The sequence below is a fragment of the Schistocerca nitens genome, chromosome 4, assembly GCF_023898315.1.
Source record: "Schistocerca nitens isolate TAMUIC-IGC-003100 chromosome 4, iqSchNite1.1, whole genome shotgun sequence".
NCBI lineage: Eukaryota > Metazoa > Arthropoda > Insecta > Orthoptera > Acrididae > Schistocerca > Schistocerca nitens.
In genome coordinates, this window is record NC_064617.1 from 555,882,024 (window position 1) to 555,910,007 (window position 27,984).

The 27,984-nt window shown below is 42.8% G+C and overlaps 1 protein-coding gene across 2 annotated transcripts in view; it reads left to right on the forward strand.

Moving 5' to 3' along the window:
- The window catches only part of LOC126253205 (uncharacterized), a 599,715-nt gene that overhangs the window by 462,720 nt on the left and 109,011 nt on the right, over window positions 1–27,984 (forward strand). The window contains exon 18 of one of the 2 annotated variants that reach the window (XM_049954381.1): window positions 17,950–18,147. The exons of the other annotated variant lie outside the window; for it this stretch is intronic. Within the exon in view, the coding sequence (XP_049810338.1) occupies window positions 17,950–18,147 (198 nt within the window). The remainder of the gene's footprint in view (window positions 1–17,949; window positions 18,148–27,984) is intronic. 2 annotated transcript variants of the gene reach the window in all.

Here is a 27,984-nt window from a genome sequence, read left to right on the forward strand (position 1 = left end):
GATCCTGAAGATCGGATGCTCGACCGGGACATGCCGCAGTCTCTCAAACGACCACCATAGAACTGAAATTTTATAACACATGAATCTCTTGTATTCGAATTGTGCTTTTTAATATCTTCTTTCCCTTTTATTTGTTCATTTGCACAAATTTTTATATTACTCATACGTAAATATATATTGGCAATTACAGTGTTCTTGGTTTTCATTTTAGCAACCGACTCTTACAAATTAAGGCATGGATAAAAATAGATTAAAATGAATTAAAACGACTTACATAGAATAAACGTATGTGCACATTAGATAGCCTTAGTTCCACTGGAAATTTCATTTCATTGTATAACTTTGACTTACGAAAAACAACAAATTGGAATTACTTTGGCTTTCAAGTTATATGAACGCTTAATAGTGCCTAAAACTGAAAAACTAGATGCTTTTGTAAAATGAAATTTCGTGTTCTTCACCCTCGATAAACTGAAATTTTTTATTTCGAGTAGACATTTTTGAGTTACATGCGTTGGAGAAGATGTTTTAGCCAATATCGTAAAATTGAACGAACTTTGACAACTGAGAGGGACCAAACAACTGGACTGGGTTTGACATTTAAGTTGATCATTCCTAGCAAAATTTAATGCTCTTTCATTCTGGCAATGCTAAAATTTTCAGTAGGGTGCATTGTTTCCGAGTAATAGACGAAAACCTGAAAAAAGTGCCAAAATTTCGTGGTTTTTGGCCATAAAGTTTGTCCCCAGGAGTTTTGAGGTCGACAACATACTCTCAACTATATGCATGATAAAAAATAAAGTCTTCTACGTCATTGTATGCGAGAAGAGGGCAATTTTTGTCACGCCTTTACCGGACTACAAATCGATAACCCAGTTATCCCACTCCGCAAAATGATAAACCTGTTGCAAGACTAAAGTAAGTATTATAAGGTACTACTAGACACAATACATACTGGACAAATTCCTAAAAAAAAATTAAAATTCCACTTCCAGTTAAGTTATCTTGGCACCATGTATACATTCACTTGAAACAAATTTCTATTTTCATCTCATATCCCTCATCATCAATAATTTCTTTATGTTCCCCGCTCTGAACATAATCTTTTAATCGATTAAACATGATTACTAAACTCACTAAAATTTGCGACGGCTCAAAGGTGCCAAAGATCCCCTGCACTTGACCAATCTTCACCTTGTCGGGTAATAACCAGACGAAACGCGTAAATGCATCAGTCGAAGCCAAAATATAACGGTCTATCTTCGACCTAGACAATGAACCGACAAAATCTTTGAAAGGTTTTCTCTAATAGCTCGGAGGTCAAATATCCTATCTTTCTAATCTGGGATGGTTTACTGACGGCACACAAATATCTGGATACTCTTTAATGAATTTACTTACCCATGCCTAACCGTATGAACTGGAGCCGATTTTCTCAGGTTTCTTAATCACTCCTAGACGCCTCGCTACAGGTGATTCAAGGAGATACCGGGGCAGCTACAAAACCAGTTACTTGGGAACAACTACCTCCACCCGACTTACGTCATACAATGACGTATAATTTCCTCTCTCAAAATGTAGTGTATTATTACACGGTATTACAATGCCTGGTATTCCGTATTAAGATGAAAAGTTCCTTTGAACATACATGCATGCATCTTCGAAGGAACAGGCACTGCGACGACTGCAGTTACGAATATGGACAATCATCAGACTACAGTGAAAATTAGTGCCAGACTGGGACTCGAACCCGGATTTCCTCCATATAGCGTGCGGTCGCCTTACCATTTGGCTAACCGACCACGACTCAGGCCAGAACCAGACTTCCATATGTCGTCAACCATGTGTCTACAACCTGTATTAGTAGATCATGTCGTGTCCCAGGAGGGATTGAGATTGATACAAATTGGATTCTGGGGTCTTACCTCGATCGATCTTCTCGAAGAGTAGAAGTAGGCCTGGGCAGCTTCTTCGACAGCTATAAGGGTTGGGTTGGGTAGTTTGAGGGAAGAAACCAAACTGCGAGGTCATCGGTCTCATCGGATTAGGGAAGGACGGGGAAGAAAGTCGGCCGTGCCCTTTCAAAGGAACCATCACAGCATTTGCCTCGAGCGATCTAAGAAAATCACGGAAAACCTAAATGAGGACGGCCGGACGCGGGATTGAACAGTCGTCCTGCCGAATGCGAGTCCAGTGTGCTAACCACAAGCTACATATAAGGAGCAAGCTAATGCTAAGGTGCAGGATACGGAGCTTGGTGAGGAGTAATTACTGCTGCAGGATAGAATTCATAAGAGCCCTTATAGTTTGATAACTAAGAATCTCTACTGGCACTATCTCGCACTACTTTCTGTCTGTTGAATGTCTTACTCTGGAATATATCTCCCTGGCTGTCTCAAAGCCGAGGCTAGCGAATCGTACTAAGTTCCCACATCTGCCGTTGAACGACACGGAACTTGCATCGTTATACTCAGCAGATCTCGACTCACTATAGGGTGCTCCTGACCCCCTATTTATACTGCCTTGGTGCGTCACGGAAAGCTTCTAGAATGTTCTATACCTCCTCCCTGGAGGCTGACCACGTACTTGATATTTTTCCATCATCATATCATGTGAGAAAGCTACTTTGATCCCTGTAATGCATTCGGCTACAGCGTCCAGCTAGTCACGTAACGCTATTTGTCTCCTGGCGCCGCTTCGTCTGCGCTGGCCCGTTTCATCGACAAATACTGTCTCAATGCTTCCGTGCCGGAGAGTATGTATAGCTGCCTCTCCCGATGAATAAGTCCTAACACACTTAATTTGTACTCGTCGCTGATTGAGATTCGCAACAATCTGCTATATATATTCCCTTACAGGATATACATTTTAATTAAAGTAGCTAGCGCAGTGGCGGTGGATAAGTACATTATAGCAGTCCCTGTGTTGTTCAGAATTTTGGTTACGTGTCCGAAGGAACATGTGTCGTACTTCTCAATGACACAAGCACTGCAGTATCGCATGTATCGTACGTAAATATCATACACATAATTCAGGTTAGCTTGTATGTGTATTTGTTTCTTTTCTTTTTGCCTGAAGAAAATCAGTTTTTTTTTACTTTAGCTGATGATAATTTTAGGGAATACCATGTTCCTGAAGGAGAGAATTCTGATGAGTGAACAGTTTCTATGACTTACATGCCTGCTTTCTGAAGACATAGCCATTCAGTTATGCAGCAACAGATGGTTGCGCCGTCCCGAAGGGGGAAGAATACATTTAGAGAATATATTCATCGAATTAGATACTTAACTGTAGGAAGATGCTAAGTGCCAAATTTATGAAAAATGTGGTAAGTGGTTTGTAAGGAGCAGAATACCGAGGGAGATTACATATGAAAAGTGCTATGTCCACTGAGACTTCCAAGTGGTTACACTTAACACCAGTAGATAGAATTTGGTGCTTAGTTGCCTGCTGATTTCATACAAATGATGCAATGTGGCATTAATTTGTGTTTGTTTCACTTTTATGCCGTGATAACAGTATGCATAGACTTATATTCTTTCCTTTTTTGGTAGTCGTTGCCCTTCAACTTATAAGGTATATGTATAAACATTGCATAATATTACGCTAATATACAGTTGTATAACACAGTCATACAAATGAAATAGTATATACCTACATTTTATTATCTTACAGGTTGGATCTCTGGAAATGTTTTCTCTTACGAGTGCGTTTCCGTGTCATTTCGTTGTACTTTTCACCTTGTTTCAGCGTTGTTTACGTGCCTTCTCAGCGTTGGTATTTCGTACTTTTTGCCCCAGATTAGCTGGGAAGCTTTGGTGTGCGTAGTCCTCTGCTGCTGGGCCCCTGGCTACGTCAGGAGGACCCTTGTCTACCATGGAGAAGTCCGCTGAGCAACCTTCGCGGCTCTCTGACACTTCCACTGCTGCCCCTCGTGGTGAATCGCGTAGGAGACGCCGCCCACCGCGGCTTCCAATCGCGCCTGATGCTCCTCCCACCTCGCAGCGGTCGAAGGATCTCTTGCATCGCCACAAATCGCCAGTGGATACCACCGGCACTGAAACAGATCAACGTGATGACGGTGACGACTGACCACTGTCGAATACCAGGGACCGCTCTTCCGTGTCGTCGTCGTCCGACGACTCATCTGACCACTTAGTAACATCTTTCTCGTAGTGAGGCGGCGAACGCCTCAATGTGTATGACCACCACCCAGCTGAACCTATGTGTGCACCTCTTCCTACGTTGTCCTGCCACTGTGACGAGTCTTCTGTGCACCTTGACCCAGTCGGAAAGTCGTTTGACCGTCGCTCCGGAAGCTTCTCCATCCACGCGGGCCGTGATGACAGCGGGTAGAGCTCCGATACCTCGCTACTGAGGGACACCGCACCGAATGATCCTGTGGATGAGAAAATGGCTCCTGCTCCCGACCCTCTTTCTCAATGGACCCCATCATGCCCTCTGAAGAAAGAGAAGATACCCCCTATTGTGGTGTATAATGTCACTAATTATAAAAAAACTGAACACTGAGCTTCAGGACCCATTGAGGGCTGTTTACCAAAAAGATCATGTGAAATACCTGGTCGAGAGTATGGACGACTATCTTACCATTCTTGAATTTGTCAACTCAAGGGCGATGTCTTATTTTATCACCGAGCGGGGTGGCGCAGTGGTTAGACACTGGACTCGCATTCGGGAGGACGACGGTTCAATCCCGCGTCCGGCCATCCTGATTTAGGTTTTCCGTGATTTCCCTAAGTCACTCCAGGCAAATGCCGGGATGGTTCCTCTGAAAGGGCACGGCCGACTTCCTTCCCAATCCTTCCCTAATCTGATGAGACCGATGACCACGCTGTCTGGTCTCCTTCCCCAAACCAACCAACCAACCAATCTTATTTTATCTATCAGACGTCGGAAAATCGCCGAATCAAAATCGTCATCAAGGATTTGCTACAAGAAGTTACAACAGGGGAGGTCAAAGAGGAACTGCTTTGGCTCAGTTTCGAGGACCCATTGGTCCACCAGTGTAGCAAGAGAGATTCTGAGACCCAGGCGCTGATCCCCTGCCCTAGTCATGTCATCTCCCTTTCCCAGAGGGAGGACATAGAGCGGATTTACCGAAACTGGTACCTTCTGTACACGAAGGTCCATACTGAACGTATGAGGGTCTAAATGGGCCTGTCATCGGTGCAGATGCAACGTCTATGACATACAGCGAATTATTGCTCCCTACCAGTGCGGTGTGTTAAGTGTGCTGGCCCACATTTAGTGGAGAACTGCACGCTTCCCACCTCGGAGGAACCTACATGCGCCAGGTATTTGTGCATGACCTATGATCCCCACAACATGAGATCCTGAAGGGAGTACCCTGTCTATCAGAAGGCACTGAAATGTTCATGTCCTCCCAAAAGGAAACCAAGAACAAATAGACCTCCCCCACTGCAACATGATACAACGAACTTTCCTGTTTTGCGGGGCCAGCCTGGTGCACCTCCGTCAGCAGCTGCTGTGGTACCAGCCACTAAGGACACTGACGTTTCTGTGTCACATGTGCCCCTCTTCTGCTCAGACTACCACGGAATCCTGTGCTGCTGCAGCCCGGTCTCCTCCTCACTGTCCATATTCCATGATGGCTTCTACTGCTCACCAACTACAGGAGTCAGCTGCAGCCCCCTCTAGCACACGTGCGGTCGTATCTCAGCCCTCTGCCCCTACCCACACTCTGCCTACTACTATCCCAGGGCAAGCAGCCCACCTGGGACCCTCCCTCAGTGGCGAAGGCTGATACGTCATTTCCGGAGGACATGCGCGAAATCCTCCAGGTCATCTCCTTTGTCATGAAACGCCTCATCTGGGCTGTTATTCGTGACACTGCCCGCAAAATCCGTCGGTCCGAGGACGGGCTCTCCAAGGCCATCCATCACCTTAGTGGAAGGGCATAGTCAAATAGTTGGCACCTCATCCCCACAAGCCCCCTCAGTATCTTCTGATTTGCATCTTTAATGCCAATGGCATAAAACAGTTGAAGATGGAGTTGAACGCCTTCCTCCATGACCATGTGTGGATATTTTACTGGTCACAAGCACACCTCAAACTGGTGGACGTTTTCCACCTTGGCAACATGGTGTGTTACTGCGCTGACCATCTTGACTGCCATGGTGGAGGTACAGCTGTGTTCCTCAATAATGATCTTGTTCAAACCCAAGAGATTCTCCACCCACTGAAACACATACAGGCAACAGCGGTTACCATCTCCACACACCATGGTGCCTTTACCATTGCCATTGCAGCAGCATACTCGAGCCCAAACAAGTAATGGCTTGAAGCAGACCTTCACACGTTGACCGCCTTCGACAGGCTCATCGCAGGGGCAGATCTCAGTGCCAAGCACCTGGCTTGGCATTCTCGGGTCTCTAACCCGAAAGGCTGACTCCTCGTTGACTTGGAGGAAACTTTAGCGTTGTAATTCTATGGCCCCCATGAACCTACCCACATACCAATTCATTACAACTGTCAGCCAGACGTTCTGGATGTGGCCATATTCAAAAATGTGACCTGACCACTCAGTTTTCACTGGAAATTCTCCATGAACTGACCTCCGACCATGACCCAGTTCTCCAGCTTCGCACTGATACTGCTCTTTCATCTGATATTCGTTCCACTGTTACCGACTGGGGCAAGTTCGCCAGGGTACTTAATAACACAACTAAGCGCGGCGTGGACTGGACAGCACCAATGTAGTCCATGCCATGGATTACCTGACCGCCAAAATACAGAAAACAGTGAAACTCTCCACCTCCACTGCACCTCGGCCTTTAACCCCCAGAACGATTTGCCTCCTCTGTTACAGGAGCTGAAGGTGCAAAAGAACTGCTACTGCCGGTGGTGGAAGCAGTTTCACGATCCTCAGGACAAACACCAAATGAGGCACCTCCAACGTCAATTCAGCCGTCGGCTCACTGACTGGAGGTCCGAACAATGGAAGGACAGGATGTCCGCTTTCCTCCTACACCTTAAGTCTGATTGGACTGTCATTCGCGCCCTGCGACGTTCTATGCTGGCGACTGCCCATCCTATTCTCATGGTAGCGGGCTTGCCGTATGATATCCTCCAAATTGTGGAAACGTTGGTGGACGTGTTCGAGGCCCAAACCCATCCCCTTGTCCAAGACCTTTCCCTGGACGAACTACAGGACGAACACCATGTCCTGACAGCTGTTGCCGCTCCCTCAACCGTCCACCTCTGTGTGGCCGCCACCTTACTTCCATGGCAGAAGTCCAACGGATCATACCATGGAAACGTGGCCAGTCAGCCCATAGATTGGATAGAATTTTAAATTTTGCCACCTTCTGCTTACGCCTCTCCTTTTGTTCATTAAGATTTTAAATTGTTGCCTCACGTCTGGTTCCTCACCCCCCCCCCCGCCCCCCCCCCCCGTTCCCACCGTGTGGAAGCAAGCCAAGCTGATGGTAATCTCCAAGCGGTTCAAGGACCCTGCGGTCCCCACCAACAGCAGGCCTATCAACCTCTTAAACACCATGACGAAGATCCTTGAATCTCTAATCCCCCACCTACTTTCCCAACCTCTGGCGGCTGCTGGGATGATCCGACTTCAACAGTTGGGATTTACTACGCATCTCCATTCTGAACTTCAGGTCCTACGAACCACTGAACACGTCAGCAAAGCCTTCAACACCGCCAAGTCGACAGCTGCCGTTTTTGTGGACTTGCAGAATGCCTACGATAAGATCTGGCACGACAACCTAGTGCACAAGATGATGACACAGACCCCTATACCGGATATCTGTCTCAAGATTGTGGATGACTTCCTTTGCGCTAGGACTTTCCTTGTGGCTCAATGGGGAATACGTTCCGGCATTCGACAATTTTCGGCGGGCACTCAGCAAGGCTCGGTGTTGTCTCCTGTTCTTTTAATATCCATGTTAATGATATGCCGGTCTTCCCGGAGTGCCACCTGGCAGAATATGCTGACGACACAGCACTATACACCACTGGGCGTATCACTGACGCCGACGTCGCCCGCCTCCATCGACAGGTGGACGTGACCATCACTTGGGGCCGGAAAAACGAAATTGCTCTTTATGCCGCCAAAACTACGGCAGTCTATATCACGAAACGGCGCCAGGTCCTCCGCCGCAATATTTCGATTGCAGGTGTGCAGGTGCCCTGGTGCACAACGACCCCCTATTTAGTGGTCCGGATGGACCGCAAGTTGCTATTCCACTGTCATGCAGAGTATGTCGCCACCAAGCAGCAAAAGCTGACCTGGGATTTGTACCCCGGCTTCCGCAGTAAGGAACTTCACCTACATATCAAACTCCGCATCTACCAAGCAGTTATCCTCCCTTCCCTTACGTATGGCTCCGCTGCATGGGCCACGATTAGTGTCACCAGGATGGGAACGTTGAAGCGCCTACAGAGCAAGGTTCTCCGTAGGAGGCTGCACGCCCCAGCACTCATGAGAATTGTGACTCTCTATGAGGAAGCGAATATCGTCCCCCTAAAGACGATCATACGCAATAACGAGCGGCGGCTCTATGAGAAAGTGGAAGTCATGCAGGACACAGTCCATGGGTTACGCCACGTTGGGACCACACTTCCACGCCGCTGGCATCGACATCCGGTTCCTTTAACCATCATGACTGAGATACAGATCTTGGCTAGCGACAGACATGGCGCGCCCACCGCGGCTACATCCTTCAGCGAGACTAGCCCCCCACTCTACATCCAATGCTTTCTCACCCTACGTGCCCAAGTCGGGCTACTTTTTTCTGCCTGACGTCGTACTGTCACCGGTGGAGGGTGGTACGGGGACTCCAAGTCCAACCGTCACACCTCCAAAGTGTATTACAGTGACGCAGTGTCATTGTCCTGTGGATAAATTTATTGCCTCACCATCAGAGTTAGACCGCTAAAGACTGGTGATGCTGGATTGTACCGTGTCACATAGAGCGAGGGGGGGGGGGGGGGGAGCGGGGGACCTACTTGTTATCTTTGAATCATTTTGTTCAGATGTGACCTCCATCTATTAAGTAACGGCCGATGAAAGCCACATCAGCAGAAGACGGAGGAAAAATGGTAGTGGATCATTCAGAGATGAATAGAAGAAATTACAGACGAAAGGTTTAAAGTATGAAACACACACACAAAAGACAGGTATACCAACTAAGAAGCGTCCCTCACGACAGGTACGATTTTAAGCCCTTCACTGGCTGTGAAATCTACCTAAGGAATGATTGCTGTTGAATGTCTACTTATTTCCAGTGTCCGCTACAGAAAACATAACGTTTCTTTTCTTTTAGATACTATACAAATGTAGATAAGGTGAAGTGAGCTGACGCCTGCATTGAAAATAGATTTGTTTTCTAATTTCTAAGCAAGACTACTCAACACAAGGAACCTTCTTGATGGGCCATCTTAGTGTCACACCAGTACGGCGTCGTCGGCATGGAACCTATGATAATTCCGCTGGAAGTCGCCGGCAGGGTACAATTCGATATTCTGTTTCAAATGACGCAGGGAATTTAGTTGCAGTTTCCTAAACCAATTTTATGAACATTTTTGCTGTTGGAAAGAAAAGACGGGACATAGTTACTAAGAAGAAAAATCTTGGAGAGAGAACATTAATCGACCGCAGAACAAGACACGCACAATCACAATACAGCAACAAAGACAAAATGTATATAAAACAGCACATAAATTTCTTTCCCCAAGAAGTTAGCTACTATAGCCGAGCAAGATCAAGCAAAGAATACCCCAGTCATAACCTGAATATTTCAAGAATGTACTCCCACTTTAGAAACTTGTTTCCGGTAAGCACCATATGTTCCTATTTTTATCTTAGTCTTTCTGAAAGAATTTCCCAACCTTTCCTTCCACAGACCTAGGAAAGATACCAGCAAGACGTGTTACCTACTGAACACTGAAGCAAAAGCAGGTTGACCGCAGTCACAGGTGCATTTAGAGATTCACAATAAGAAGGCCGAGATGGCACAGAGCCTTCTGAAGAGTGACGTCAGCTCTTCTCAGTTCCCTGACAGTGACATTTGGTGCATGTCTGTTGATATGCGGCAGCTTATGTTTGTGCCCACACTAACGCACTTCGAGATTAAATTATCTTTTTCGTAAAAATAATAACATTTAGCATCACTCCAACACATATTTATACATATTTATGATTAAAGTAAGCAACGGCTTGCACAGTGACTTACAGAGTGTGTATGTAGATGTAGCTCGCTCCGCATAATTTATGATTTGCGGATCACCTGATCACTATCATACTGCCAATAGATTAACTCCTGCATAGTTCTTGGAGGAATCATTCGGTAAATTCTTGGCCGAAATTATTTCCAGCTGTTTTCTTCCAGTATGACCTGCAATTCTTTTCCAAGTAAATCATCGTTGACGTTTACAAGAATTAATGGTAACTCTTCTAAATCATTCATTTTAATGGCCAGTTATATATTCTGAAACTCAGCCGTAAAATACTTAATTGCAACCGCATGGTCACTTGAGTTGGAACATAAACGAAAACATCTATTCAGAAAATTCTGTAATGAGTTGCCCGCTTTGTAAACAGAGCAACAAAGACCCTCCGTCCAGCCTCACTATTACGATCTTTCTGTTCACTACTAAAATCATTCGCTATTCTATTACGGTTCTGGAACCATTCGGTGACAATGCTACACTAAGTTCCTAAGAATTGTTCCCGTTTCTTGTTCACATCAAACAGACCACTCATTCGACCAATGTAATGGTTAAAACGGACCTGCTTTTTTGGTAGCTGACTGGGAGTATATTATCCTCACAATCCATAAATTCTTATATTCCTTCAAACGCAGCATAAATTGCGGCTGCCGCCAATATCGCCTCACTAGGTTCGTGATCCGATGAGTAGCTGGCAGCGACTATTTTGGCTTACCTTTTCAACCAACTCCCGGACAGTACCTTTCAATTATACTCTTCTCTGTAATCCAGATATTCTCTCTTCCCTTCTCAGGGAATACGGATGCTTTGCATCACCAGACGCTCTGAAAAAACATCTAACTAGAAAAAACAACGCCGAAAACTATCTTAACCCAGAAAATATCCACCGTTCCTCAATCAATGTAGTACAATCTAGTACACTTTGTTAAGTGCAGTTGGGTTCTCAGAAGGGAAGGGTGGAATCGACAGATTGGGTTTGAGTTACCAGTACACTATCCACACATTTATTGATAATATGAATGAATAGTGTGATACAAATGCAGAGCTGACTTCATCAGACTAACCGAATACAACCAACGGATTCACAAACAGAATTTTTCCGAGATCAAATATTAACGCAGCAATTAATTATTATTATTAAAAGAATCAGTTTAAATAAAAATTAAATCGATTAAAATTTCCCATAATTTGAAATAGGAAGGAGAGATCTGTAAATACTCTGAAGAAAATTTAATAACCAGGATCACATTCATTTGTTTCCAACGACCTGTTTCAACAGTTAAATCGGACATCTTCTGATCGTTAAAAATCTTGTTGTTATACGTGTATCCCACATACCACGTTGAAATTAAAGGGTATATTCTGTAGCACATCCCACACAGGCTTGCTCATAACGTAAAAAGCGATTTGCCACAAAAGAAAAAAGAAATCATTTTTGTAACAAATCGGTTTTTATTTTTATGTTTAACGAACCTGTAGAACGTGCTACATAATACCCACTATCATGTCAATATAGTGTGTGTGACATAATCATGGAACAGGACGTTTTTTAAAGATCAGGAAATGGCTATTAGAACTGTTGAAACCGGACATTGGGAATAAATTACACAATGCGATCTTGGGTCTGAAATTTTCTTTAAAAATTAAATCAACTTACATCATAATTAAAACTGCAACAGCATTAGCAAACTAGTCCATGTGAAGCAAATTTAGAAATATTTTCAGTCTAAAAAAGCAAGTACTGTAACAATTAAGAACGTTAGCTTCGCTGTTGAGGAACAAATGGTGTCTACCTTTTGAAAACTGCCATAAAAAAGCACCCTGGTATAGAAACCATTGTCCACATCCGCACGTGTACGAGCAAGCCACAAGAAAATACCACAAAATCTAATATGAAACATCTCAGTAATAGAAACAGAGAAGTGTCACTCTATCAATAAAGTAAGCTACTTATGGTGCGTACAACCAGTATAACAGCATCGTCCATCTTAGAAATAAAAACGGTTAGCATATCAACATTCCAACTGGTAATAAACATCTGCATCCTAAGCAGCAAATCTAACATATGCTGGGAACGCACCTCACACCATCAGTTACATACAATCTAATGTTAGACTGTCTGTGGGTAGCTGTTAGATAATGTCAGTTCAGCAAATCCCAGATTACAGTATCTGTTAAAAATATAACGCAGCTTGGCATAGTCTTGGCTTATATACATCATTGAGATAGTGTAAGTCTGTGTGTCTGACTTGTAAGGAACTACTCAGCTTAGCAGGTTGACAATAACTGCCCTGCGTGCGGGCGACTTCACACAAACATACGCGCTCTCGTCTTATAGCCATACTACTACTGGCACCTCCCATGAACCATGGAACTTGCCGTTGGTAGGGAGGCTTGCGTGCCTCAGCGATACAGATGGCCGTACCGTAGGTGCAACCACAACGGAGGGGTATCTGTTATGAGGCCAGACAAACGTGTGGTTCCTGAAGAGGGGCAGCAGCCTTTTCAGTAGTTGCAGGGGCAACAGTCTGGATGATTGACTGATCTGGCCTTGCAACACCAACCAAAACGGCCTTGCTGTGCTGGTACTGCGAACGGCTGAAAGCAAGGGGAAACTACAGCCGTAATTTTTCCCGAGGGAATGCAGCTTTACTGTATGGCGTCCTCTTGGGTAAAATATTCCGGAGGTAAAATAGTCCCCCATTCGGATCTCCGGGTGGGGACTACTCAAGAGCACGTCGTTATCAGGAGAAAGAAAACTGGCATTCTACGGATCGGAGCGTGGAATGTCAGATCCCTTAATCGGGCAGGTAGGTTAGAAAGTTTAAAAAGGGAAATGGATAGGTTAAAGTTAGATATAGTGGGAATTAGTGAAGTTCGGTGGCAGGAGGAACAAGACTTATGGTCAGGTGAATACAGGGTTACAAATACAAAATCAAATAGGGGTAATGCAGGAGTAGGTTTAATAATGAATAAAAAAATAGGAGTGCGGGTAAGCTACAACCAACAGCATAGTGAACGCATTATTGTGGCCAAGATAGACACGAAGCCCATGCCTACTACAGTAGTACTAGTTTGTATGCCAACTAGCTCTGCAGATCATGAAGAAATTGATGCAATGTATGATGAGATAAAAGAAATTATTCAGGTAGTGGAAGGGAGACGAAAATTTTATAGTCATGGGTGGCTGGAATTCGACAGTAGGGAAAGGGGGAGAAGGAAATATAGTGGGTGAATATGGATTGGGGGAGAGAAATGAAAGAGGAAGCCCTCTGGTAGAATTTTGCACAGAGCATAACTTAATCATAGCTAACACTTGGTTCAAGAATCATAAAAGAAGGAGATACTACAAGGTATCAGATAGATTATATAGTGGTAGGACAAAGATTTAGGAACCAGGTTTTAAATTGTAAGACATTTTCATGGGCAGATGTGGACTCTGACCACAATCTATTGGTTATGAACTGTAGATTAAAACTGAAGAAACTGCAAAAAGGTGGAAATTTAAGGAGATGGAACCTGGATAAACTGAAAGAACCAGAGGTTGCAGAGAGTTTCAGGGAGAGCACAAGGGAACAATTGACAGGAATGGGGGAAAGAAGTACAGTAGAAGAAGAATGAGTAGCTCTGAGGAATGAAGTAGTGAAGGCAGCAAAGTACCAAGTAGGTAAAAAGACGAGAGCTAGTAGAAATCCTCGGGTAACAGAAGAAATATTAAATTTAATTGATGAAAGGAGAAAATATAAAAACGCAGTAAATGAAGCAGGCAAAAGGGAATACAAACGTCTCAAAAATGAGATCGACAGGAAGTGCAAAATGGCTAAGCAGGGATGAACTAGAGGACAAATGTAAGGATGTAGAGGCTTATCTCACTAGGGGTAAGATAGATACTGCCTACAGGAAAATTAAAGAGACATTTGGAGAAATGAGAGCCACTTGTATGAATATCAAGAGCTCAGATGGAAACCCAGTTCTAAGCAAAGAAGGGAAAGCAGAAAGGTGGAAGGGGTATATAGAGGGTCTATACAAGGACGATGTACTTGAGGACAATATTGTGGAAATGGAGGAGGATGTGGATGAGGATGAGGTGGGAGATACGATGCTGCGTGAAGAGTTTGACAGAGCACTGAAAGACCTGAGTTGAAACAAGGCCCCGGGAGTAGACAACATTCCATTGGAACTACTGACGGCCTTGTGAGAGCCAGTCCTGACAAAACTCTACCATCTGGTGAGCAAGATGTATGAGACAGGCGAAATACTCTCAGACTTCAATAAGAACATAATAATTCAAATCCCGAAGAAAGCAGGTGTTGACAGATGTGAAAATTACGGAACTACCAGTGTAATAAGTCACAGCTGCAAAATACTAACGCGAATTCTTTACAGACGAATGGAAAAACTGGTAGAAGCCGACCTCGGCGAAGATCAGTTTGGATTCCGCAGAAATGTGAGAACACGTGAGGCAATACTGACCCTACGACGTATCTTACAAAATAGATTAAGGAAAGGCAAACCTACATTTCTAGTATTTGTAGACTTAGAGAAAGCTTTTGACAATGTTGACTGGAATACTCTTTTTCAAATTCTAAAAGTGGCAGGGGTAAAATACAGGGAGCGAAAGGCTATTTACAATTTGTACAGAAACCAGATGGCAGTTATAAGAGTCGAGGGACATGAAACGGAAGCAGTGGTTGGGAAGGGAGTGAGACAGGGTTGTAGCCTCTCCCCGATGCTTTGAATGTGTATATTGAGCAAGCAGTAAATGAAACGAAAGAAAAATTCGGAGTAGGTATTAATGTCCATGGAGAAGAAATAAAAACTTTGAGGTTCGCCGATGACATTGTAATTCTGTCAGAGACAACAAAGGACTTGGTAGAGCAGTTGAACGGAATGGACATTGTCTTGAAAGGAGGATATAAGATGAACATCAACAAAAGCAAAGCGAGGATAATGGAATGTAGCCGAATTAAGTCGGGTGAAGCTGAGGGAATTAGATTAGGAAATGAGACACTTAAAGTAGTAAATGAATTTTGCTATTTGGGGAGCAAAATAACTGATGATGGTCGAAGTAGAGAGGATATAAAATGAAGACTGGCAATGGCAAGGAAAGCGTTTCTGAAGAAGAGAAATTTATTAACATCGAGCTTAGATTTAAGTTTCTGGAAGTCGTTTCTGAAAGTATTTGTATGGAGTTTAAGAATGTATGGAAGTGAAACATGGACGATCAATAGTTTTGACAGGAAGAGAATAGAAGCTTTCGAAATGTGGTGCTACAGAAGAATGCTGAAGAATAGATGGGTAGATCACGTAACTAATGAGGAGGAATTGAATAGAATTCGGGAGAAGAGGAGTTTGTGACACAACTTGACTAGAAGAAGGGACCAGTTGGTAGGACATGTTCTGAGGCATCAAGGGATCACAAATTGGAGGGCAGCGTGGAGGGTAAAAATCGTTGAGGGAGACCAAGAGATGAATACACTAAGCAGATTCAGAAGGATGTAGGTTGCAGTAAGTACTGGGAGATGAAGAAGCTTGCACAGGATAGAGTAGTATGGACAGCTGCATCAAACCAGTCTCTGGACTGAAGACAAGAACAACAACTACTACTGGCAACCAACCAGCACCATCAAGGCTTGTGTCTCCTCTCACAGTCCTCTGCACTGGCAGATAAACACTGAGCCACCAGCGAGCCACACCACGCAGTACAGCGGCAAATCACAAGAAATTGTGCCAACTTAGGAAAAGTAGGCAAAGGTGTTTCCAAATCACTGGGATCCCACCTATCAGCAGCGCCTCGTTGAGTAATGCTGTCAGATATGGCACTATCAGTGGACCTACCATCCGCACGACCTCTGGGTAGACGCCTTCCGGGCCAGGTGCCCTTCCAGTTTTGAGCTTGAAAATTGCGACAGTAACTTCTTCTTGAGGAAAGGTATCACCAGTGCCTGACTGTCATATTATTTACCTAGTTCATTTGTAAGTTGTACATGAAAGAAGGTTGTATGCATGGAAGAACCCTGGAGATACTAAAAGGTTTCAGATAGATTATTTACTGGTAAGACAGAGATTTAGGAACCAGATTTTAAATTTTAAGACATTTTCAGGGCAGATGTGGACTCTGACCACAATTTATTGGTTATGAACTGTAGATTAAAACTGAAGAAAATGCAAAAAGGTGGGAATTTAAGGAGATGGGACCTGGATAAACTGAAAGAACCAGAGGTTGTAAAGAGTTTCAGGGAGAGCATAAGGAAACAAGGGATCACCAATTTGGTACTGGAGGGAAGCGTGGAGGATAAAAATCGTAGAGGGAGACCAAGAGAGGAATACACTAAACAGATTCTGAAGGATGTAGGTTGCAGTAGGTACTGGAAGAACCTTGCACAGGATAGGGTAGCATGGAGACCTGCATCAAACCACTCTCAGGACTGAAGACCACAACGAGAACAACCTGTATTTCAGCGTCTGTGTCTGTTATCATCAGGAAGTAGGGCGGTTGGCAGATGTTCTGCTGATTCCCTCCATCCAGCCGTCACTGAGCTTTCCTCCACAGGAATTCTAGATATGATAGTACGTCCCTTAACCATTTCCGTCAATAAATTCACCATATGTGAAACTGTAGTTGCCTTTGCAGAAATTTCTCCCAGTGTATGCTTTTAGTTTCCCGAAACAAAGTTTCGTAGCGCATCTTAATTGATCTGTATTCATGGAATCTAGCAAGGCAATCTGATTGCCCTAGAGAACAGTGGTAAGCTGTTCTTCTCTATCTTACCGTTCTCTTGAGCGTGGACACTGCTGGGCTCCAAGTGATTGTAGCTTGACTATTTACGTTTTTCATAGGAATGTAAATGTCCTGTGCTCTTTTCAAGAGTTCAGTTAGTAGCTGCGCACCCAAGTCTATATGTATCGGAAAGGGCTCGATTGGAAATGCTGCAAAGTTGATAACTAAGCCTGCCCCATCCGGTTCCTGATGACTGTCCCAGTTCTGGTTTCCTATGCTTGGCTTCCTGTGTTATTGTCTTTTCCCATTTTGATGACAATTTCATTATGGTCACTAGATGTTAGGTACTGAAGCACTTGCAAACTATTAATCGTAGCTGCTGCTATGCGATTTGCTAAAGTGGCATCTATGTTGGTAGCTACACCCGCTCGTCCGTCAATATACTCTGCTGCCTTCCTATATTTAAAACAATGAAGTCCATTTCCTGTACTGCATCCTCTGGTATCTCACTTTGCTAGTTAGTATACCCACTGTGCCACACAGAGGGTTTTGCATTCGCGTCTGTGGCCACGAGGAGACACGCACCTTGCCCCTATCTAGTAACCGCCCTGAGTATATCTACATAATGTGCGGTGGGATGAGAATACTTCGTGTACATGCTTACTACTTGTCTCCGCGTCCTTCACTTCCGCTGTGACCATGTGCTTGTCGCACAGCTGTGCCGTCTTTGTCACAGTGAATTTCCTACTTGTAACGACAATGGAAGACATTTCTTAATAGTGGCCAGCAACTGCTACCATGTTCACGGGAAAATGTGGGAGCTTATTGTTTCGACTGTACAGACTATATCAACGTTCAGCTTTCAGTTATATATCGTATTTCAGTCATCGCCAGTATGAGTATGAATTTCAGTCATTGCCAATATGAGGATACTGTACACTTGTAAGTTTTACAATAAGTATGATAATGTTAACATGTTTTTGTTCATTATTCGTTTCTAGGTAATCAAAGCGCTGATCGCCGCTGGCCACAAGGTGTCGATCAAAGACAAACAGGGCTCGACAGCTCTGCACCTCGCAGCAGAAGAATTCTATGTAGAAGGTGCGCGTATCTTGCTGGAAGCTGGAGCCAAAATCGAAAAAAAGGACCAATCGGGTCACACGGCGCTCGTACTTGCTGCGCATAGAGGGCAGGGAGAGGTTCGTACATTTCTGTGTTTAAAATTCATGTGAAAGAAAATGTTGGAACTGCAAAGTTTGCACAGCTTTGCTGTAGCTATATTTAGAATTATATAATCCACTCCACATGATCGCAATATAAGTAAAATGTCCAGCATTTGCACACATCTGAATAGCAGTTCTTGAATTTCTCTTCACGTACACGCGTGTTCTCTAAGTTTTTGTAGGAAAGACGTACCGCCTATCGAGTTTAACCGACACAACGCTGTATACACCCGTATGGTGCTGTAGATAACTTCTTCAGCATATAGGCAAATCGCTCGCCCTGGTGGAAGTATACTGAGCTGACTAAAGTCATGGGATAGCGGTATCATCGCGTAAACAAGGCACCAAAGACAGTGCATTGGAGGAACTATCATTTGTACTCGGGTGATTCATGTGAAAAGATTTCGACGTGATTGTGGGCCTCACGACGGGAATTAACAGACTTTGAACGCGGAACGGTAGTTGGAGCTAGACGCATGTGACTTTACATTTCGGAAATCATTAGGGAATTCTGTATTCCGAGATCCACAGTATCAGGAGTGCTCCGAGAATACCATCTTTCAGGCACTACTTCTCACCAAGTACATCGCAGTGGCTGACAGCCTTCACTTAATGACTGAGAGCAGCGGCGTTTACGTACAGTTTTCAGTGTTAACAGACAACCTACACAGCGTGAAATGACATCAGAAATCAAGGTGGGACGTACGACGAACGTATCCAGAAGGCGGTGCAGCGAAATTTGGCGTTAATGGGGTGTGGCTGCTGACGGAAGTGCCTTTGCGAACAGCACGACGATCCTAGGCGACTGGGAAACCGTGGACTGTTCCGACGCGTCCCGATTTGTTGTGTAAAGAGCTAATGGTGGTGGTAGGGGGGGGGGGGGGTCAGTGCCACTCTCAAACCCTGAGCCATGGACCCAAGCTGTCAACAAAGCTCTGTGCCACTGTCGGTGGATCCATAATGTTGTGGGCTGTTCTCTGGTCAAAGTGATGCGATCATTGACTGTAAATGCTTATGTTCGTCTACGTGGAGACCATTTACTGCCATTCCTGGACTTCATATTACCAAACAACGATGGAATTTTTTATGAGTGACATTGCGCCATCTCACTGGGCCGAAATTGTTCGCTATTGGTTTTAAGAATATTCTGGACAATTTGAGTGAATGATTTGACTACCCATCGAACATTTATGTGATATAATCGAGAGGTCAGTCTGTGCACAACATCCAACACCGGCTGCACTTCCGCAATTATGGACGGCTATAGTGGCAGCATGGATCAATATTTCTGTACGGAACCTCCAACTACTTGTTAAGTTCATGCCACGTCGAGTTGCGTCGTTACGCCTGGCAAAAGAAGGTCCGGCGCGATATTAGCAGGTATCCTATGACTTGTCACCTCAGTGCATTAACAACACCGGTGCAGCTACGAGCAGACGAGATGCTACACTGGTCCACCCGTGCAGTCGACTGAAATGTCGTTCTGGCTCAATGGATGTTGCAGAAATCTCTTGTAGAGTCTGCTACTGCAGTTGCATGAGCATCTCCATGATGCAACGGTATGAGCTGCGCGTTGCAGTAGCGAATTTATTCCGGAGCAGTGAAACAATTAAACAATCTACAGAGCTGCAGAAACGACTGACACGCTATTGCAAAACGTGAAAAGTCATATGTATATGAGCGACGTTTCTACGGCTGCCGCCGCCTATCACATCCCAATCTCCATCGTTCACGGTCACTCCAGTCTCCTGCATTATGACCTCTCGCCGCCATTGCTTCGTTGACGCCGTCTTTCCAACATCTCGCAGGTATACCGCGCATTCTGAGAAGTCATAACAAAGGAAAAGATTTTAATAAGACTTTGCCTGTAAGCAAAGACAGTACATTGAGTTATATCTGACGTGATTTAGATAAACTGAGTGCTGTATACGGACTGTTACTATGTTTAAGGTCGATACAAGTAACGTCTGACCACTCATTCAATGTAACATGCCACAAATCCAGTTTTCGGTATCATCAGTGTCAGGTGATGTGTAAGAGGATGGCGGAGAACTGCACTGGAGAGGACAGACTGGATGATACTTGTTGAAAAGGCTAAGACCCACACACGGTTCTAATGTCATGAGAAGACGAGGAAAAAGAAGAACAAGAAGAAGGAGAAGGATGTGAAGAAGGTAACGACTTCGGTCGACATCAGGTGTCTGGCCCCGACGTTCACTTGCACTATCACTTTTTTGCATCTGTGAGAAATGTTAATAATGATAAATCAAAACACCTCTTCTAGATCAGTATTTTTTTCGTAAATAACTCACTTATGACGACATCGGAGATGATAAGGTACTGTAGACAACTTGGCACACATCAAATCGCTCTGAAGTATCGCTTGATGTCTCTGAAGTATAAAGACAACCTCGTGCTTCCCAGTTTGCGGAATGTAGTGTCACAAAATGAATCCTAAAGTTCTATTTGGAAATAGAGCTAAAGTTCTTGAAGGCTAAGGTTATTTTAATTTACACCAGCATTTACTTAAGAGTTGTTTTGTTACATATTAAACTTATTGGTATGTATATTAATGTAGTGGCGGCATCCATAGTTGAGTCTATTATTACCACAAAAGTGTCTGCAGTCTTAGCAAAATAAGACAACAGACTTTTTTTCGAAATTTAAAACATCCGGGAATTTGTGTCTCATCATAAAGTAACTGTCCTGTTTATTTCAAAACTAGTCTTAAATTTTGCGAGATTCTTGTAGTTCCGAAGTTACGGAGAACTTAATAATATGATTTATATTTTTGTAATATTAATTCCGCTAATGCGTTTAGATTATAGTAGTAGGTGTAAACAATGGATTTTTCTGTTCTCCAGCGCTAGCTGAGTAAATGTTATTTTTCCAAATAGTCTTTCAATTTAATCTGAATATTATAGAACAGCTTCCTTTTTAAATGTGTTACAAGAAAGTGAAATTAGTCAATTTAGTTCGTCCCCCGTGAAACCTATGAACTTATTACGGCCTTCAGTTACTACATATACTCAGTGCATCGTATCAGAATATGGAATGAAGTATTCAACTGATTTCAAATTACGAAATGCGGATATCTTGCGGGAAGTCTGAAATATATTTCGGAAGGAATCAGCAGGAAATCAGCAATGTTTTTCTGCTGTCATAACTATGTCAAACGTGTAACTCACTTGAAACACAATTTATTTAGGGTCAAAGAATTTCCTGTAATGGTACCGATATCGATTTTGCTTCGATAATCGATAGTGAAGTATTACAATACCACGTTTTTACAGCAGCTAAGGTACTTGTCAAATGGTTCAAATGGCTCTGAGCACTATGGGACTTAACATCGGTCGTCATCAGTCCCCTAGAACTTAGAACTACTTAAACCTAACTAACCTAAGGGCATCACACACATCCATGCCCGAGGCAGGATTCGAACCTGCGACCGCAGTGGTCACGCGGTTCCAGACTGAAGCGCCTACAACTGCAGGGCCACACCGGCCGGCACAGGTACTTGTCCCTGTTGATGAAATTATCTGCCACTTTTGCCTGTTTTCGGATGTAGAGCTCATACCATGCGAATGGGGTCTGTTGCATCTTAGGCTTTAAGATTTATTGAACAATGTGTAAAGAACACGAACGTTACACCCACCTCGAGTAGACATCTAGATTAACTATCGCTCAACACTGCCTCATCTGTAATCATGGAATAGAGTAGTACGAACTTCTGGGACACTGTAATAAAGGCGGCTTTCGAGATTAGAGTGGCAAATCATTTAATGAACAGGTTTGGATTTTCCTTTCGTGGGTGATGCGTATGTTATCTGAAATATAAAACGGAAACCCCATATGTTTAGACACTACATGTGGAGAGCATCGTGTGAAATTTGTGGAGTTTGAGTGTACTATGTCGTTCCGATGTCGTTTTAGCAGCCAGTTACATTCAAAATCACACCAACACACCATAACGTAGTCTTATCAAGATCTACATCTACTCTCTGCAAGCCATCCTTTGTCGAATAGCGTACTTATCATTACACTAGCTTTTATATTTTGCCTGTTCCATTCGAGTATGGCATGTGGGAAGAACAACAGCCAGTAATCGTTCGTATGAGTTCATCATTCTGCGTTCTCCGTTTTTCTCGCTGTGTTTCTTCCGCGTGACGAATGTGATAGAAAGTAGTACGTTGCCCAACTTTTCTAAGAATTTCATCGATTGCATCTCTACCTCCTGCTATGAGTTTAAGATGTGTGTGTTATTACGCCTGTAACGTTCATTGTCATCTATGGGGCCTACAGACCAGGCGCTTGCGTTTAATTTTATGCCCACCGTAATCAGTGAAAGTCATCTGGTCCTTGGAACATCGATGCATTTTCTTAATACAATACAGCGATGTGGATATACTTTGATCAAAACAATTTATCAAAAATTTACAGAATTTATTGACCTCTCAACAGAAACAACACATAGAAATCGGAAGGTAGTTTACTTGGCTACTAATTCACTTTGCTACCAACCATTGCGCGAATGTAAAATTTCGTCATATTCCTACTTCACACGAAACACTCAACAGCCGTATGTCTTCTAATTACCTCAAAGTCCACAGTTATCCATGGCCTTGACTGACTATAACCAACGACTTTCAGAAATATTTCAAAAGTCCAGCGACTGTAGGAGATATTTTAGGGTATAACGATTTTGGTAATATTCCAAAGGCCGATGACTTTCGGTAGCATTTAAGATGTCAACACCAGCCGGAATATTTCTAAGCCCCATAACATAGAAAACTTGCTGAATCTCTCCAAGGAAAACAATGCAGCAGTTTCACTGCTCATCTCCCAACACACCCTACTTACACAAATTGTATCACGACACCTGTGAATATTACAGTATGTGACCCTTTCCAACAAAAGACTGATTTCTTCTATAATTATAGTTGTGATGACTGTTTCTCAGCGTCATAGGAATACATTTTACTTTGCCATTTAAAAGTTTGCAGTTCTTTCCTGTACACATCTAGCTACGTGCTTATAAACTCTCTGTAAAGGTTAATTTTCGAATTATGTTTAAAATCAGAAAAAAAGCAGTAGTCTCCCTCACTATTCGTCCACCCACCCTTTTACTTCATAAATCTTTGATAATATTCAATATCCGAAAGCATTCATGGTTACGTGAAAATTCTCAGTGAGGTCAGGGTGGTTTAACTTTATTGTAATTTGTAATAAGTCTTTTATCTTTTCAAACTTCTTTGTACACTCTTCAGTAGACCACCAATCCACTTTCGTTTTCACCTAACGATCCGTATGAACACAACCACATCCTGTATCAGTTAAGTCTGCAGCTCGTGGTGTAAGATAGCAGGAGTTCAGTTCCGTTTCAGCCGCGGTAGCGAGTAGACGTTGTTTACTACTGTTGCACTGCACTTCCGTTTTTATATTCCTGTACTCGTGCTTCGCCGAGTGCTGTCCGTTCCTTAATCTCCGTGTTCGTTCATATTCCTTGTGATCTGATCTTTTCTTTTGGTCGTGCTGCTACTAATTAGAATTTTCGTTGTTTGAGTAAAGTTGTTCAATGCTGCGACTGTTGATAAAGTGTTACGAAAGTGAGGCTATGAAGTAGATTTTGTGCATAGAAATTTTTATAAAAGTAATGTTTTCATCTATAGAGCTGACATTGATTACAAAACCGTTGGTGCCTTCAATCTTAAAATGAAGCTCTTTCAAACTGAGGGGACGTTAAATCAATTGCAAATGAAATATGGTCGTCTCGCTTTAAATTGCCATGTTTCAACGGGGTCCGCTGTGTAGTGATGGACATTAAGACAAATATTCCGTCTCACATAACTGTTTGTGAGTATAAGGCACAAAATGTTTATACAGGTCAGGAAGTTACATGTCATATATGTAACGAAACCGACCGCTACAGACAGGTATGTCCGCGGCGAACTGTTGTTCTTAAAAGTAATTTGATACAGCGTCAGAAACTTACTTCAAATGATCTGTTACCAAAGAATAGGCCGGATCAGTTGGTTGAGGATGTTAACACTGCGGGCCAAGCAGATGTCCCCCTTCACGATAACAGTCAATTTTCCCAGTTAACAACAAAGGAAAACCCTGTTACCACTACTCGTGGAACTGAAATGCAACCGGCAAAACGACCTCTGCAGACAACTGATAGCTATTCTGAGGACGAGCTGACCTGTACAACTCCGTCAGTTCGCAAGCAAAAACAGTGCGATGAGGAGTCAGAGGAGCCAGAAGGCAGAATGCGAATGGAAACTGATGAACAGAAAGATAATAAATATACGGTACCAGAAAATGAAGGGGGTGTAGTCAGTATTAATTTGCAAGAAACAACAGGTGAAGTAGCTGATTGCAAAGATCAGCAGCTATCTGTTAGTGAACAAATTCAGGGAGAGATTGCAAAACTGTCGTCTCCATTTCCCTCGATCAGGAAGTAAGTGATATTAAAAAAAAAAAGTGGTGGCCAAAATTAAATCACGGTCAACACTGTAAAGCAGGCGGCAGCAACAGAAATTGTGAAAGCATCTGCTGCTGCTCCAGATGAGCCGCAAAGTAAAATAAAAACGCAGTCAAATGTGAATATAGCTCGTAACCAAGGGAAAGGGCGACCCAAGCCCAAAGAATGTTCGGTACGAAGCGGTGCTACACTAATCATCGGAGGAAAAATCAGGACGTTTACAAGGAAAACAGTCTGCTAGCGGTCCAAGAGAAAACCTCAGAAGTAGAAGAAAACGGGACACTAACTAATAAACTAATTGAACTGTTGTTCCATGTTTAGCCTTCCGAGAAAACTGTTAATAGTTTAACTGAATCCCGAACCACAGGAAACCAAATTCGTTCATCAATACAGCTACGTAGTGACAGCGCAATGACGCAATCTTATTCTGACACCACTATGAACATAAATGAAATTACGTCCGTTTTGAAATTGTCGGCACTTAAGGAATTTTTGTACGAATCTATGATTGATATTGACCTGTTACAAAAACTTCTAATGTCGGATTAATAATTCCCGATTATGTCAGTTACATAAATGTGTTTTACGAATCAAGTGTTGGAACAGCTGTTTTGGTGAGGGAAGGGATACCAGTAAGTGAGGTGGAACTACTGGAATCCGGAAGGTGTATAGGACTAAATATCTATGACGTGAATATCATCAACTTGTATGACCCTTCAGGAAGTTCTCACCGAGCTGACAGGTGACGTTTCTTCAAAGATGAACTGATATACTTGGTAAGGAAAAACCAAGACAGTTATTACTTGGATGTGATTTTAATTGTGTTTTCAATCAAAAAGATCAGTTACCTAATTTTAATTTCTCAAGTGAAATAAAACAACTAGTTACTGGCTTAGAATTAAGGGATATATGGGAAATCAAATACCCCTCCACTGTTGAGTTCACTTATGTCACGGAAACATCTCGTTGCAGGATTGATAGATTCTATATTCCTAAAAATCTTGAAACTTCCATGACAAAAGTTGAAACCATTCCTACGTACTTTTCAGACCATTCATGTGTCTTAGATTGCATAAATCTAACAAGACAGTCAGTTCGCCGATTCAAGAGTCAGTGGAATTTGAACGTTCCTTGTTAGTAAATTCTGATTTGGAAGACCTTATTAAAGAAACATGGGCAATATGCCTACGTGCCCTAAGTACTCGTAGATATACCACTGCTATCGACTGGTGGGTTAAAATGGTGAAGCCAAAGTTTAGGAAGGTTCTTATTCAATACAGGGCCAAGAGCGCAAGAGAAATGAAATGCGCTATAGAAAATTACTATTCCGTTTTGAGAGATCTATATGATCAGGTTTCAGCTGGTTCCTCACTTCTGATAGCAGACGGGATAAAAATGTCAAAGCCAAGTTACTTAATATCAAGAGAAAGTGAAAGGAATGGTTGAAAATAAAATCGAAGGCAAATTCGGTGTAAGAAGAAGAAAATACTTCCATGTTTCATTTAGTGAAGCATACCAAAAACGGAAGGAGGACTTTTATTGATGAAATTCGAACAAAAATCGGTACGATTCTCAGAACCCAAGAGGATGTCACGGACGAGATTTATCGCTATTATTGCCAGCTGTATTCTATAAATCAAAGTAGTGATGCATCCTTGGAAGAATTCCTTCACACCCTAGCCCCACAGCTGGCAGATGATGACAACGAAAATTTTCTCGAGGCATTCAGTGAAGAAGACGTGTATGAGACTGTGCGCCTCACCACCGAAAATCCCCACGACCGGATGGTCTGCTAACACAGTTTTATATCCGTTACTGGCCAATAGTGGGTGTGAAAATCACGGACATCGTAAATCAGCTTATTCAGGGTAGCATGATTCCGGCTGAGCTTAAGGAGAGTAAAATTTTTCTTGTGCCAAAAAATAATGGAAACAAGGATTAAAATAATTTTAGTCCAATTTCACTGCTGAATTCTGATTATAAATTAATATCTAGAGTAATAAACAAGAGAATTTCATGCCTAACAGATAAAGTTATAGTCAACATCAGAAATGCACGCAAGGCAAAACCATTTCTCAAAATTTAGCACAATTCAGGGATATCATTGCAATAACTTCTGTAACAATCCGAAAGTGTGCTTTATTTTTTTTTAGATTTTTATAAAGCATTTGATGTCGTCAGTCATGAATATCTTCTACAGACGTTGAAGAAAATAGGTTTCAGTTGTAGCGTCATACAGTTCTTAAAGAACATAGCAACTGGAATAAAAGCGAAAATAGCGGTGGATTATCAAAAATCCAGGCCGATACAAAGAAAACGAGGTGTTCCTCAAGGTAGTCCTCTGTCCATCTCGCTCTTCTCCACTTCACTGGAACCTATCCTCCGACATGTCCAAGCTAGATTAAAAGGCTTAACGTTATCAGGAAATTAAACAATTAGGAGAGCCTACGCTGGCGATATAGGGGTTATTATAAAGAATAATGAAGAGGTAACCACGCTAACAACAGTGATTGATACGTACTATAGAGCATCTGGAGCCAGTGCTAACGGAAAAAACGTAAGATGTTAAATTTCAGAAGTTCTGATAATATCAACGTCGAGTGGGCAAAATTAGTCAGACAACATAAAACACTTCGGTCCACGCTGAAAGCAGGCCCCATGAAAATGGCGGCTTTATATTGGAAAGCTGCAGCAGATAAGGTGCAAGGAGACATTATAGAGAATTTAACTCCTTATATTTACCAAGTTCAAAGAACAAAGTATATCAACTCATGCATCCTCGATAAAGCTTAGTATATTGCCCATCTGTTTCCAATACCGAGAATGATAGCGAGGAGAATAATGTCCAAAATCACAAACGTTTTGTGGAAACGTGAATCGTTCAGAGTACCTGCTAAAGCAGCCACTTTAGATCTTAAAAATGGTGGACTAGGACTAACTGATATAACTGATAAAGCCTCTGCTCTATTTATCAAAAGTCAAGTTAATTTACTAAGAGACTCTCCAGAAAGCATAACTAGCAAACTTATCGAGATAATTAAACCTTGAAGTCTGCTTCCCCCGATTGATGTGTAGAATATCAACAGTCGTTTACAGCATGTGAGGGTTTTCTACGTTGAGTTCTGTTATGTAGGTGCCGAAATCAGACAGTAATGACACTTAACATCAAGAGCCATAACGCGGGAAAGAAAGGAAAGTGAAGGAAGGAACAAACTAGAACGACAGTTTCTAAACATTGATTGACCTGAGATTTGGAGAAACATTAGTTCTAATGTGGTCACGTCTAATATAAAAACGTCACTGTACAAGTCATTTAACAGCTTAATTAG